This window comes from Heloderma suspectum, chromosome 2, assembly GCF_057233095.1.
Source record: "Heloderma suspectum isolate Gila_16-S chromosome 2, 16-S_ref, whole genome shotgun sequence".
NCBI classification, from domain to species: domain Eukaryota; kingdom Metazoa; phylum Chordata; class Lepidosauria; order Squamata; family Helodermatidae; genus Heloderma; species Heloderma suspectum.
The window spans coordinates 236,461,011-236,476,734 of NC_139459.1; the positions used below are offsets into that span (position 1 = coordinate 236,461,011).

Below are 15,724 nucleotides of genomic sequence, written 5' to 3' on the forward strand. Positions count from 1 at the left end.
GCTACCCCAAACTACTTCCATTTGAGACATCACAATGACATTTTATTGCAAATATTAGGTGTTCTTTACATTCACAAGATGGAAAACGCCAACTTCATAGGAGAATCCATTGGTTATACTTAACTAGTTGTAGCTCAGGGGAGGGTCTGTAGCTCAGTAGCAGAACCTATGCTCGGCATGCCGGAGGTCCCAGGTTCAATCCCTGGCATCTCCAAGTAGGGCAAGAAAAACTCCTGCCTGAAACCCAGGAGAGCCACTGCCAGTCAGTGTTGACACTACGGAGCTAGGTGGACCAACCGTCTGACTCACGATAAGGCAGCTTCCTATGTTCCTTCCTATTTACAAATACCTTGATCTAAGCCTACATAGACCATTTGGCCACAATCCAGCACAGAGTTAAGTGCCCAGAGTCAAAGCCCAGGTCAAATTCCACTTCGAATTTATTTCACAAATATGTGAACAAAAAGAGGGGATCCCCCCGCCCCAGTCTCACTCTATTCTGATGACAACTTGTCTAGAAAGTCTCCACACCAGAGGCCAATGGGAATGTTTGGCACAGATGTGGAGACTTGCAATAGGGCTGCATTATGATTGCTTGATTTCAGTAGTAACTTTGGTTTGAGACTGTATACTGCCTTGGGTAGTTTCTTTAGAAAGGAGGTTAATGAATAATTTCTGAGAAAATATAGACAACTGACAAATCAAAGTGATTTCCCATGCATTTCCCATGGAAGTGCAAATACAACAGTCTGTCGAACTATGTTCAAAGAAGCCATTTTACTTACTAGGTGGGCTGAAGCTTCATAAATGGTGAGATTTGTCTCTTTGAAATGCAATTAGTTTGTTGGAGTTGCAGACAGCTTCATAAACCTGCGTGCCTTGCCAGCTTAATTATCCTTGTCCTGTTTCCCTTTACATAGAAGTATGCCATGTAGCACAATGCCAATTAAAAATCCCCATTTGGGGGTGTCAGTACAGCAAGAAAGGCTCATTACATGCTGTGCTGTGGTTGCAAGGGGCCTGAGCAATGGTAGCTGGAGAAACATGATAGTGAAATGACAAAGGAGTGGCCAAGGGCTATCCTGGAGAGAGGGCTCAGCATAAGATAGTTGCTAAGTAGTTTTTAAAGTTACAGAGTTCTTAATGCAGATTCTCAAAGCTTGCTACTGTGTGGAAAGCAGAGTGCTGACCCTATTTATTCCTGCCCCTGCAGAGTTTAATAAGCTCCTCATGAACAGATTGAATGCCCGGGTAGCCTTGTCCTAGGCTGGAACTACACGCTATGTAGAGTTTTGAGATTTGTTCTTTCATGTTTTGTTCCAGGTTTTTTAAAACACAAAGCAGCCTGCATCATCCTGTGTCTGAACAGAAGAAGGGGAAGAAGGTTGGAAGGTTGGATGGAAGATGGAAGAAGATTGTGGACTGTTTAACTCCTTTCCTCCACAATGTCATTTTCCAGCTCAAATTCACCCTCCCCAAGCTGCTGTTTAACTGTGGGAGAGAGACAGGGTTTCCACATCTTTCCCCTGTGTGTGAAAGACTGCCTTAGGGAGGGTAATTTTGAACTGGAAAATGACATCGGAGGAAAGAGTTGAGCATCCTCACCACAGCTACCCTTCTTCTGTTCAGACACAGCTTGACCCACACTGATTGATTTTTGTAAAAAAAAAGAAAAACAACAACACAAACCACTAACCAGCCCCCTTCAGAGGAAAGAGTTGAGGAAAAAGTTGAGGAAAAGCCATGGGTTTTCAGGGTGGCTTGTGCATGGAAAGAGGAAAGAGTTGAGCATCCTCTCCACAGCTACCCTTCTTCTGTTCAGAACTTCAGACACAGCCTGACCCACACAGATTGATTTTTATAAAAAACAACAACCCAATAACCAGCCCCCTTCAGGTATTCAAACTGAAGCATGCATGTACGTGTGCTCATAATTAAAGAATGTTTTGTTCTTTAGATAGGCAACTAAAGTAAGATCTAGCTTGGCACTCAGTCTCTTGCTCCTTTTCTGAAGATACCAAAGACCTCCAAGCCCCCTTGAATCAGACTAAGGCCTAAACTACACAATATATTAAATGCATAGTGTGTAGTTTACTGTCTCATACTCTTTTACTTACAGATAAGTGTGCGGGGGCCCATCCAGGTTGGGACTACCATGAACGGGTAAAGGAGGTTTAAACCTTCCCCTCCCAGCCCTTGTTTTCCTAAATTCAGCCCCCTTTCTGCACAGGGGCTAAAAAATAAAAGCAAAATTTAAATTTCTTTAGTTCCAGTGTGAGTGAAGGGGGATTTTAGGATCTGGATTAGGACCTCACATGCTTACTTGTAAGTAAAAAGGAAAGAGGGTAAATGGTATGCTATATATTTAGGGAACAATCCTATGGCTGCTAGACAGCTGCTAGACCACCATGGGATATTGTATTATCCAGGAACTGACCTCGGACCCTGCACTCTGAGGTCAGATCCCAGAGAACTGACCTCCCCCCACTTCCGCGTTGCCTGTGAGGCAGCACAGAAAAGCCCATGCTCCGCACCCACAAGAGGAGTGTGGAGCAGCCAAAATGGGGCATTCCTGGGGGGTGTTCCAGGGTGGGGAGATCATAACTGTCTGTACAACACATCCAAGGTGTCTTACAGCAGCCTCCTTCCCTGCTGCTCCTGCGGCTAGACTAGGGATGGACGAAAGTCCCTTACCTGTTCTCGAAGCTTGCTTCGCGGTGGGGGGAAGGCGCTTCGGTTCTCCCCCCGAAGTTCAGGCGAGGGGGGGGAGGCGCCCCACCTCGCCCGGCCGAAATTCAGGCCGGGGGGGAGGCGCCCCATCCCTCGCCGGTGAAATTCAGGCCGGGTAGGAGCGCCCCGTCTACCCGGCCGCGAAAAAAAAAGTAAAAACACACACACACTCACCTGTGATAGGCTACGTAATGATTTACGTAGCCTATCATGGCTAGATTCCCAAAGTCAGCCGTGAAACGCTATGTAAATCATCACATAGCCTATCACAGGTGACTTTGAAAAAAAGAAAAGAAAAAAAGCGCGTACGCAAATGGCGGCTCCCATGGGGACCGCCATTTGCGTTCCTTATTTTGGCACGTCTAGTCTACGTAAAGATTTACGTAGACTACGACGAAAATAAGGGCAACGCAAATAGCGTTCCCTTATTTTCGCCGAAGGTAAGTCCCATCCCGGGGGGGGCGGGGGGCCAGCGGAGAATTTCCCCAACACTTTCGGGTGGCCGAATGCATCAGCACTCGGCCTCCTGAAGATTCGTGGAGAAATTCTCTGCCAACCCTAGGCTAGACAGCCGCGATTGGCAGTCTGGCCGAAAAAGCAGGGCAGGGGAAGCATAGAGGGAACAATCCGCTCTGTGCTTCTCCTGCCCTGCTTTGGATGGGCAGTCGCCTCTGAGTTCAGAGGCGGCCGCTTGTCTGGGTAGGATTGCACCCTTAGTGTAACAAGTAGTTTAGGCCTGACATAGCAGTTTGCAGGTTTGGGATGCAGATTTCCAGCACTGATGTAAGTGTACTATCTAATGATGTGTGTACTAGAGCCAAAAGGCCATAAGTGAAGACTTACACCATTTTTTTTAATTCGTAAGAACTTTATCTGAAGAGTGGGTTTCAATAGCAAGCCAGGCATAGCTTTAATGGAGTATCCCATTTGACAAGCCTATGGCACTTTTTAAACGGTGGCTGCACAAAATGGTATTTGTGCTGCTCCAGCAAACGCAGATTTATAGAAGCACTTTGCCCTACATTCTGTTTACTTCTAACTGCATCAGTATAGAATCATTTTTTAAAAACCCCTTTTTCTATTCCCCTTGCGCAGAAACATATTGTGTTCTAATTTAACTTTTGAGACAATATGACTAAGGGCTGCCTGTCATGTGATATCTGGCAACTTAGCCTACTCATTTTCAAATGGGAAACAGATCCTACATTAAACACAAACACACACACACACACACACACTGAAAATATACGACACTGGAGAGAATGTTACAATGGATGGAAAGCCAGTTGTGTGATGTTTTTATCCCCTGCACCAATAGGGGTATGAATTGGCTTAAAGATTAACACATAGAAAAAAACAAAAATCAAACATATGTTGTAGTTCCTGCTTCGTGATGTCTTGTTTACACCGCTATTCAATACTTATATTGAGCTAGCTCCTTTAACTTCGAGATACCTTAAACACTGAGGTAAGAAGTACTGTGTATTTGACTTGCTTCGGTAAAGGAGGTTCACAAAACCAAACCAATGTTTGTCTAGTGAAAAGACTGTTGGATTTTGACATAGGGTAGCTGGACTGAGTCTCTACTGAGGGCGAGTTTGTACATACATTTGGACTCCTCAGTGACTATAGTACCCAGGCACAATTTGCCTGTGTCAAAAGTCTCTATCACAGATCCCACCCCACATATTGCTCCCCCTTACTTCAGTCACAACATTTCCTAGTAGTTAATATGTTCAGTTTCAAAATGATCATATGAGAAGTCATATTGACAGTGTATTGTTGAGTGATGTACATGCATATGTGAATTGATCCTCAACTCTGCAGACAAATTGCTGTCCTTGTTTTAATTCTCTATTTGGAAAATGGTAATATAACTACTGGACTCCCTTCCCTCCATTTTATTGTTTAGACACTTGCTTTAAATCATTTTTTCTTCAAAAAGGGGGAACCTAGGAACTACAGACCAGTCAGTCTGACATCAATCCCTGGGAAGATTTTGGAGCCAATTATAAAGCAATCCATCTGTAAGCACCTTGAAAACAATGCAGTGATTACTCGAAGCCAACGTGGATTTGTCAAGAACAAATCCTGTGAGATGAATCTGATCTCATTTTTTGATCAAGTCACCTCCCTTGTGGACTGTGGGAATGCTGTGGACATAATATACCTCGACTTCAGCAAAGCTTTCGACAAAGTGCCCCATGATATCCTGATGCGCAAACTAGCTCAAAGTGGGCTAGATGAAACAACGATCCGGTGGATCCACAGTTGGCTACAGGATCGGACTCAAAGAGTGCTTGTCAATGGGACCTTCTCAAACCGGGGGGAGGTAACGAGTGGGGTACCGCAGGGCTCAGTCCTGGGCCCAGTGCTCTTCCACATTTTTATTAATGACTTGGAGGAGGAGGTGCAGGGAATGTTGATCAAATTTGCAGATGATACAAAATTGGGCAAGATAGCTAATACTGTGGAAGACAGAAACAAAATTCAAAGTGATCTGGATAGACTGGAGCGCTGGGCAGAAAACAACAGAATGACATTTAATAGGGATAAATGCCAAGTTCTGCACCTAGGAAAAAGAAACCAAATGCGCAGTTACAAGATGGGGGATAAGTGGCTCAACAACACTACAAGCGAGAAGGATCTTGGAATTGTTGTCGATCACAAGCTGAATATGAGCTGCAAAAAAGGCCAATGCTCTTTTGGGCTGCATTAATAGAAGCATAGCTTCCAAATCCCGGGAAGTACTAGTTCCCCTCTACTCAGCACTGGTTAGGCCTCATCTGGAGTACTGTGTCCAGTTCTGGGCACCACACTTTAAGAAGGATACAGACAAACTGGAGCGGGTTCAGAGGAGGGCAACAAAGATGATCAAGGGACTGGAAACAAAGCCCTATGAGGAGAGACTGAAAGAACTGGGCATGTTTAGCCTTGAGAAGAGAAGACTGAGGGGAGATATGATAGTGCTCTTCAAGTACTTGAAAGGTTGTCCCAGAGAGGAAGGCCAGCATCTCTTCTCAATCATCCCAGAGTGCAAGACATGGAATAATGGGCTCAAGTTACAGGAAGCCAGATTCCAGCTGAACATCAGGAAAAACTTCCTGACTGTTGGAGCAATATGACAATGGAACAATTACCTAGGGAGGTAGTAGGCTCTCCTGCACTGGAGGCATTCAGGACGAGGCTGGACAGCCATCTGTCAGGGATGCTCTGACTTGGATTACTGCATTGAACAGGGAGTTGGACTCGATGGCCTTGTAGGCCCCTTCCAACCCTACTATTCTATGATTCTATGATTTATTCATTTGCATGTTTGAATAAAATGGAGGGAAGGGAGTTCAGTGCTTATATTACCATTTTACAGATAAAGAACTGAAACAGAGACAGTGATTTGTCTGTGAGTTGAGGACTGATTCGCATATGTATGTACATCACTCGGTAATACATTATCAATATGACTTCTCACTTGATCATTTTGAAGCTGAACATATAAACTACTGGAAAATGTTGTGACTGAATGTTGGTTTTACTTCCCCCTCCATTTCCCCTTCCTTGTTAAATAAACTTTAGTTCTTGTTTTATAAGTTGCTCACTGGTCCGTCTGTCCCCCCACTTTTCAGGGAGCAGGAATCCTGGTGGCCTGGAGGCGCCACACACTACTTTTGGGCCAGCATTTCCCCCACTCACCCATCCTGCTACTGTATGAACCCAGGTCCCATGGTTTCCACCCCTCCACAGGGCTGCTGGTAGGGAAAGGGGTTACACAGAATTCCCAACATATTTAATACAGAACCACACAACAAGCTAAGATTAATCATATTTTGGTTTTCAAGCAGGGCATATCACAGGATGTCAATATCATTTATCTATCATCTATCTATCTATCTATCTATCTATCTATCCATCCATCCATCTACAACATTTATATACCACTCCACATCAAAACAGATTCCAGAGCGGTGAACAATAAAATATAAAAAGAATAAAAAACACATAAAAAAGAATAAAACACATAAGAATAAAACAACATATTAACCGTTCTTAAAAAAACAGAATGCTGATAAAAAACATGTAAAGGAAGGTTTCTTGAAATAAAAGAAGGCTTCTGGAAATAAAGATGTCTAGCACCAAAAATGATACAGTTTTTGATATCATACAAAAATGATACAGCGCCTGCCTGACCTCCAGAAGCAGGGAGTTCCAAAGAAAGGGGCCCCCACACTGAAGGCTCTTTTCTGGGAGGATTCCAATCAGGCCAAAGGTCCATAAGGAATGACCAGGAGCATCTGATGACCTCAGTGACTGGGCAGGTTGATAAGGGAGAAGGTGCTCTCCCATGTATTGAGTACTCTCGCAAGTGCTCTCTCTCACTGCAGACAGGCAGCCAGTGCAGTTCCCTCAGCAAAGGAGTTACATGCTGGAAAGGGGCAGCTCCTGACAACAGCCGAGCTGCTGCATTCTGCACTAGCTCCAGCTTCCGGACCAGTGCATTCAAGGGCAGTCCCACATACAGCACATTGCAATAATCCAGCCTTGAAGTTACTAATGCCTGTACTACTGTGGCCAAGCTATCCCTGTCCAGGAGAAGCTGTAGCTGATGAACCAGCCAAAGCTGATAAAAGGCACTCCGAGCCTCCATGGCCACTTGGGCCTCCAGCAACTCTGATGGATCTAGAGGTATCCCCAAACTATGGACCTGATCTTTCAGAGGGCATGCGAACCCAATGAGCCCATATCCTGGACTAGGGAACCACTAGCCCACAGGGCTTCTGTCTTGCCAGGAATCAGCTTCAGTTTATTGTCCCTCATCCAGCCCATCATCAAGCCTAGGCACTGATCCAGTGCACAGCCTCACCTGATTCAAAAGTGACAGGGAGACAGAGCTGTGTGTCATCAGTACACTGATGGCACTGGTCTCCAAATCCCAGTGGCTTCATATAGATGTTGAATTGCATTGAGGACGAGATGGTTCCCTGAGGAATCCCGTAGCTCAATTGCCGAGGGGCTGAGGAATGGTCACCCAATGTTACTCTCTGAAAGTGACTCCACAGGTAAGACTGGAACCACTGTAACACAGTGCCTCCAGTGCCCAGCCTACGGAGTTGATTCAGGAGGATACCATGATTGAAGATACCAGAAGCAAGTCAATGAGAGATCAAGCAGAATTAAGAGGGTCACACTCCCCTTGTCCCTCTCCCCATAAAAGTCATCTGTCAGGGTGACCAAGGCTGATTCAGTCTCATAACCAAGTCAAAACCCACACTGGAATGGGTCTAGATAATCAGTATCCTCCAAGAGTGCCCCAACCCTATCAAGTACCTTCCCTAAGAAGGGGATATTTGTCACTGGGCATTAGTTGCCAAATACCATTGGGTCTAGAATTTAGCTTTATAGATATATAATTCTCTCTAAGACTGATGTCTTGGTGATACACTGTCTATTCTAAAACATTTCATCTGAACTAGCAAAAGAAGTAGATACATTTAAAAGACTCAAAATACAGAAATGAGAAAATGTGTCTAGTCAGGTACCTCGAAAAATGTATTGAAACGGAGTTGTGGAATACAGCCAGTAAATGATATTCCCTCTGTTGTTTCTTTCTATAAAGCCATTTCAGCACCTTGTACAGAACTGTCATTATTTTGAAGGGGGTTATCCAGTCATGGTGGTTTCTAATGGAGTTGTCTATAATTGTAATTGTCACACTCAGCCATTATATGACTCCATGGTTCTCTTCCTTTTCTTTTAAAAACAGTTCTAGCCAAAAAAGTGATGATGATTATGAAGATTATACAACCAACAAAACCTGGGTCTTGACTCCCAAAGTCCATGAGAGTGACGTTACCCTTATTTTAAATGGCCTGCTGGAGGGATATGACAACAAGCTAAGGCCAGATATAGGAGGTGAGGATGTTTTATATTATTATTTTAATAGGAATGGGGTAGAAGGTGAAGAGAAACTGCAAAATATTTTGCTTAACAAAGATCTGAATGAGGGAAATGTACATAAACTAAATCTATTATATAGTTAACCACTGACAATTAGTATTTCTGTTAAAGAATCTATAACCAGTGCTTTTGGAAACAAATAGTTAAAGTTTACATTTCTAACTGGTATGGTGTTTTTTTTAAAAAAATGTTACAGCTCATAGTAATTTGCAAAAATAGTAATAGCGAATATGAACATATTGCTGTTGTGTTCATTTGACTAAATGTTCAGGAACCTCTGGATGAAATGGGAACTGACATCAAGGGCAAGAAGGAATCTGTTTCAGAATGGTGTTGTACCACTCTGATATAACTTTCAGCTACACTGAACAACTTCAATTAAGGTTGATTTAAATGTCTCATGCCCTACTACTTAGGCTTAACTGGTTTGGGAGTCAGGTCATTTCTTTGTGAAAGATGACCTACACCAGTAAATGTTTCACAAATTTATTTAACAGCATGATTACGGAGGTATTAAAATATAGTCATTTATAATGGCAGGGGTGAAAGAGAATATGGAATCTAAAGAAAAGGAACATTGTTCATTGTTGATCCTTAACTGGCGGGCATGAATGAAGTCAGCTGCAGTTGACTAGAGAAGCGTTCTGATGTTGATGCCAGATACAGAAGTTTAAATGGCGTCAAAATCCACTCTATTTCTTTACTGCAGTACTCCAATTAACAATGCAAGTTAACTCATACTATATTTGTTAATAGAATAATATAAAATTTCACATACCTAAGCCCTGTCTATGCTCTTTCTTTCAAACAATATCAGATCCTCTTTCAAACACAAAGATTCAGTTCTATTCCTCTGCATTTCAAACAATTGCACCTGTCCAAAAGAAAGTGAAACACTGGCCTTCTTTTGTTAAATGCATATTTTGAATATATGAATTTCATTCAAGTTCAAGAGATTTTGCCTTGCAGTATTAGCAGCTCTTATTGTTTTTGTTACAGTGCAGCCAACAGTAATTCACACTGATATGTATGTCAACAGCATTGGTCCGGTGAATGCTATCAATATGGTACGTAACATTTGTTCATAAATTTCACTGTATTTGTTATGCCATTTTTGAATGCTGGTACACATTTACATATAAAATATATACATTGGCTTGGATCCAGAGACATGCTGGCAGAAGGGGGTAGGCATAAGATGACTTTCCTGCCCCTTCCCCCCATATCAGCCTCATGAAGCACCCTGAGTGGGACGGGCTATGGTGCTAGGGACTGCCAGGGAAGTGGTGATCACCAAAAATTGGGTGGATGCAAATTCCATGAGCAGAAGCAAGTTGGTATCCTTAATTAATCCCGTCCTGAATCTGAGATCAACCTGCTCAATACTTCCATGGTAGAATTCGTGTCAGTAGCACGAAGGTTTGCTGGCTATATAAATACGTCAGAATTTCCTTCTCTGCTTCATTCCTCATTTAACACTGATCATCTTCCATCAGCAACACTCCTTTTAGTTTATATATCTTACATGGTACATCTCTGTGCATTTAAATCGTAGCATTTAAGTTTGGGTAGCCCAAATAAGGATGATGGAAACAGCACATAGGCAGCTTGATCCACAATCCAGTTAAGCCAACATATTCTGTTTTATAACCCAACAGTGAGATTATGTATTTCTACACCACAATGACAATGTTTAGGGAAGGTGGAGAAACCGCTTAATCAACAGTATCTTTAACTAACACATATTTTATAAAGCCTCTGTTTTATAACCCAACGGTGAGATTATATATTTCTACACCACAATGACAATGTTTAGGGAAGGTGGAGAAACAGCTTAATCAACAGTATCTTTAACTAACACATTAGTTAACTCAGTTAGTATTGCAGAAATGGGGCAACAGCACCAGATGCAGAGACATCAGCCTGGCTCAGGAGCCTGGTTCTATTGTGGATCAGGCTACTGATGTGAGGTTTTTAGCCCCCTCTCTGAAATGGCCATAATACTTTGTCAAGCAAGACTGCAAGATTTTGAAAGTGATACCTGCCTGAGGTCTTACAGAGGTTTGTTTGATATATTCTGTTAACACTGCAGGAATATACAATAGATATATTTTTTGCCCAAACCTGGTATGACAGACGACTAAGGTTTAACAGCACTATAAAAGTGCTGAGGTTGAACAGCAACATGGTTGGGAAGATATGGATACCTGACACATTCTTCCGAAACTCAAAAAAAGCTGATGCTCATTGGATAACAACACCCAATCGGATGCTTCGGATCTGGAACGATGGCAGAGTACTATATACGCTAAGGTACTTTTACCACTCTTAATGTTCTGTCCAATATACTTATTATGTGTGTCCAATAAGAATGAAAAACGTATCCTATACAGCATGGGTGGGCAACCTCCAACCTAGGGTTGGCAGAGAATTTCTCCACGAATCTTCAGGATGCCGAGTGCCGATGCATTCGGCCCCCCGAAAGTGTTGGGGAAATTCTCCGCCGGCCCCCCACCCCCCCGGGATGGGACTTACCTTCGGCAAATGCGCCTCCCGGCGGCGGGTCCCGGCGATGGTTTGGCGGCGTTTCGTCGGGGGCGGGGGTGGCGGCCGGTCTCCCGACTGGCTGCCGCCGCCGCCATTGCAAAAAAAAAAAAGTAAAGTAAAAAAAAAAAACACCACACCCGTGATAGGCTACGTAACGATTTACGTAGCCTATCACAGCTAGATTTCCAAAGTCAGCCGTGATAGGCTACGTAAATCGTCACGTAGCCTATCACGGGTGACTCTGAAAAAAAAAAAAGCACGTACGCAAATGGCGGCGCCCATGGGGCGCCGCCATTTGCATTCCTTCTTTTGGCACGTCTAGTCTACGTAAACATTTACGTAGACTACGGCGAAAATAAGGGAACGCTATTTGCGTTGCCCTTATTTTTGCTGTAGTCTACGTAAATCTTTACGTAGACTAGACGTGCCAAAATAAGGAACGCAAATGGCTGTCCCCATGGGAGCCGCCATTTGCGTACGCACTTTTTTTTTCTTTTCTTTTTTTCAAAGTCACCGGTGATAGGCTACGTGATGGTTTACGTAGCCTATCACGGCTGACTTTGGAAATCTAGCCGTGATAGGCTATGTAAATCGTTATGTAGCCTATCACACGTGTGTGTGTGTTTTACTTTTTTTTTCGCGGCTGGGTAGACGGGGCGCTCCTACCCGGCCTGAATTTCGCCGGCGAGGGATGGGGCGCCTCCCCCCAAGCCTGAATTTTGGCCGGGCGAGGCGGGGCGCCTCCCCCCCTCGCCTGAACTTCGGGGGGAGAACCGAAGTGCCTCCCCCCCACCGCGAAGCAAGCTTCGAGAACAGGTAAGGGACTTTCGTCCATCCCTACTCTAACCCCATCTCTTCCTCTCCCCTTCACCCCCTGGCCTGGAGGCTGCCAGGGGCTTTAGGAGGAGGCTGAGAGAGGAATCCTCTTGTTATCTCCAATCTGTGATCGGTGATAACAAGGGGATTCCCCTGGGGGGGTGGTATCTACCCAATCCCCTGGCACTCACATTTGCTCCTGCAAGCACCAGACAAGTGAAGCCAGGCTGAGCAGCTTCACCTGCCCTGCATCCTCTCCCCAGTAGGAGAAGCCCTGTCTGTAGCAAAGCCAGTTCCCAGCTAATGCACTGGGTGGATTATCCACCCAACATACTATCTGGGGGCCAAATGATATCAGGGGGATGGCCGCTCCCCCTTGCTGTCATTTGGCTTGCGGAGGGCTGTGTGAGTGAAGGTCATCTGGCCCCCACCTGATTTTACTTGCTCACCCCTGTTATACAGTGACTGTCAGTATGACGTCTTGAATATTTAAGGCAAAATTCAACAACAACAACAACAACAACAACATGTGTGAAGCAGAGCCGTGTGATGTAGTGGCTAGAGTGATGTCAGACTTGGATCAAAGAATTACATATTCAAATTTGCACTGAAGCATCACTGAATGGCCTTGGGCCACTCACTGTCTCTCAGCCTAACCTATCTCACAGGGTCATTATGAGGATAAAGCCTCTGTGTGTGTTGGGGTGGGGGGTGGAGGGCATATACACTGCTTTGAGCTCATTGGAGGAAAGGCAGGATATAAATGTAATAAAAAATAAATAAGTGAATTAAAGGAATAAGATAAGGATCTCATCTCAGAGTGTTTTTTCAGACTTAGTGTTCCCAGTGCATGGGGAAAGGCCTTTTTTGAGACTCCTCCATAGAATAAAGATGAGCACATTTAGGGTGGGGTTCCCTGCTGCACTAGCATGACCCTTACTGCTCGCCCATGCTCCACAGGAAGTTGTGCCCTGTGAAACTCTAGACATAACCAGGGTCATGAAATCATATGGCCCAGATGGTATTTAACAACTGCCAGCACTACTGCCAGTAGTGGAAGCCATCACCACAGTACCCACTTGGTGGTAGGGTACATGGGCTTGTGACTGTTGCAATAGCTCCCAACAGTTATAGCCATGTTGTCAATTCTTGTACATCTGCTGGGCAATATAGTGTCTCAACCCCAGCCATTGCTTGGGTTTGCACTTGCAGCGCCTTAGCACAGTTTTCTACAGTGCTGAATGGGACAGCACCATGGTGGATTGGGGCCTTTCATTCCAACTTTGTCTAGTTTTGAACCAGTGTAACTACTGTGGCTTCCCAGAAGGGAGCTGACAACTCTGTGATAACCCCCTCTAAGAACTAGATTTCCCAACTCTGGAAGATAATCAAGTCAACTTAATTGATGTAGCAGTCACATTGAAGGCATATGGGGTGGGGGTGGGGAGGCAGGCTCATGCAAGGCATGGCATGTTTTAAGGAGCCCATTGGAAGTACCCCATTGGTAGGAAATTTTCCCATTGGCTCTACTTTGATTCATGACAAAAGTAAGATTACTGCACAAGTAAGAAGGAACATGGGCAAGAGGATGGACTGGTAATTTTGTTGTTGTTCAGTCGTTAAGTTGTGTCTGACGCTTCGTGACCCCATGGACCATGGCACGCCAGGCCTTCCTGTCCTCCGCTCGTGCTCAAATTCATGTTCATTGCATCGGTGATGCTATCTAGCCATCTCATCCTCTGCCATCCCCTTCTCCTTTTGCCTTCAATCTTTCCCAGCATCAGGGTCTTTTCCAGGGAGTTTTCTCTTCACATTAGGTGGCCAAAATATTTGAGCTTCAGCTTCAGGATCTGTCCTTCCAATGAGCAGTCAGGGTTGATTTCCTTTAGGATTGACTGATCTGAGCTCCTCGCAGTCCAGGGGACTCGTAAGAGTCTTCTCTAGCACCACAGTTCGAAGGCATCAATTCTTCGGCGCTCAGCCTTCATTATAGTCCAGCTCTCACAGCCATACGTTGCTATTGGGAAAACCATAGCTTTGATTATATGAATCTTTGTTGGCAAGGTGATGTCTCTGTTTCTTACTATGCAGTCTAGGTTTGCCATAGCTTTCCTCCCAAGGAGCAAGCGTCTTTTAATTTCATGGCTACAGTCACCATTTGCGGTGATCTTGGAGCCCAAGAAAATAAAATCTGTCACTGCTTCCATTTCTTCCCCTTCTATATGCCAGGAAGTGATGGGGACAGATGCCATGATCTTAGTTTTGTTAATGTTGAGTTTCAGACCAGCTTTTGCACTCTCCTCTTTCACCCTCAACAAGAGGATCTTGAGATCCTCTTCTCTTTCTGCTCTTAGGGTGGTATCGTCTGCGTATCTGAGGTTGTCGATAATTCTCCCGGCAATCTTAATTCCGACCTGTGATTCATCCAACCTGGCATTTCTCATGATGTACTCTGCATATAAATTAAATAAGCAGGGCAACAATATACAGCCTTGTCATACTCTTTTCCCAATTTTGAACCAATCGGTTGTTCCATGTCCTGTTCTTACTGTTGCTTCTTGTCCCTCGAACAGGTTTTTCATGAGACAGGTAAGGTGGTCTGGTACTCCCATCTCTTTAAGAATTTGCCACAGTTTGTTGTGATCCACACAATCAAAGGTTTTAGCATAGTCAAAGAAGCAGAAATAGACATTTTTCTGGAATTCTCTTGCTTTCTCCATGATCCAGTGAATGTTGGCGATTTGATCTCTAGTTCCTCTGCCTCTTCGAAACCCAGCTTGTACTTCCAGTAGTTCTCGGTTCACATACTGCTGAAGCCTAGCTTGTAGGATTTTGAGCATAACCTTGCTGGCATGTGAAATGAGCGCAATTGTGCGGTAGTTTGACCACTCTTTGGCATTGCCCTTCTTTGGAATTGGAATGTAAACTGACCTTTTCCTGTCTTGTGGCCACTGTTGAGTGTTCCAAATTTGTTGACATATTGAGTGCAGCACTTTAACAGCATCATCTTTTAGGATTTTAAATAGCTCGGCTGGAATATTGTCATCTCCACTAGCTTTGTTATTATTAATGCTTCCTAAGGCCCACTTGACTTCACTCTCTAGGATGTCTGGCTCAAGTTCAGTGACCACACCATCATGGCTATCAGGGACATTAAGATCTTTTCTGTATAGTTCTTCTGTGTATTCTTTCCTCCTCTTCTTAATCTCATCTGCTTCTGTTAGGTCCCTGCCTTCTTTGTCCTTGATCATGCCCATCTTTGCACAAAACGTTCCCTTGAGATCTCCGATTTTCTTGAAAAGATCTCTAGTCTTTCCCATTCTATTGTTTTCCTCGATTTCTTTGCATGGTTCACTTAAGAAGGACTTCTTGTCTCTCCTCGCTATTCTCTGGAACTCTGCATTCAGTTGGATATATCTTCCCCTTTCTCCCTTGCTTTTCATTTCCCTTCTTTCCTCAGCTACTTGTAAAGCCTCATCAGACAGCCACTTTGCTTTCTTGCATTTCTTTTTCTTTGGGATGGATTGAGTTGCTGCCTCCTGAACAATGTTACGGACCTCTGTCCATAGTTCCTCAGGCACTCTGTCTATCAGGTCTAATCCCTGGAATCTATTCCTCACCTCCACTGTATATTCATAAGGAATATGATTTAGGTCATACCTGAATGGTTTAGTGGTTT

At 44.1% G+C, this 15,724-nt stretch overlaps 1 protein-coding gene across 1 annotated transcript in view; it reads left to right on the forward strand.

The window, feature by feature from the left end:
* Nucleotides 1-2,155: 2,155 nt before the first annotated feature.
* Nucleotides 2,156-15,724, forward strand: part of GABRG2 (gamma-aminobutyric acid type A receptor subunit gamma2) — an 89,611-nt gene continuing 76,042 nt past the window's right edge. Inside the window, exons 1-4 of the mRNA XM_084829797.1 lie at nucleotides 2,156-2,163; nucleotides 8,489-8,637; nucleotides 9,682-9,749; nucleotides 10,775-10,995. Of these exons, the coding sequence (XP_084685923.1) occupies nucleotides 2,156-2,163; nucleotides 8,489-8,637; nucleotides 9,682-9,749; nucleotides 10,775-10,995 (446 nt within the window). The remainder of the gene's footprint in view (nucleotides 2,164-8,488; nucleotides 8,638-9,681; nucleotides 9,750-10,774; nucleotides 10,996-15,724) is intronic.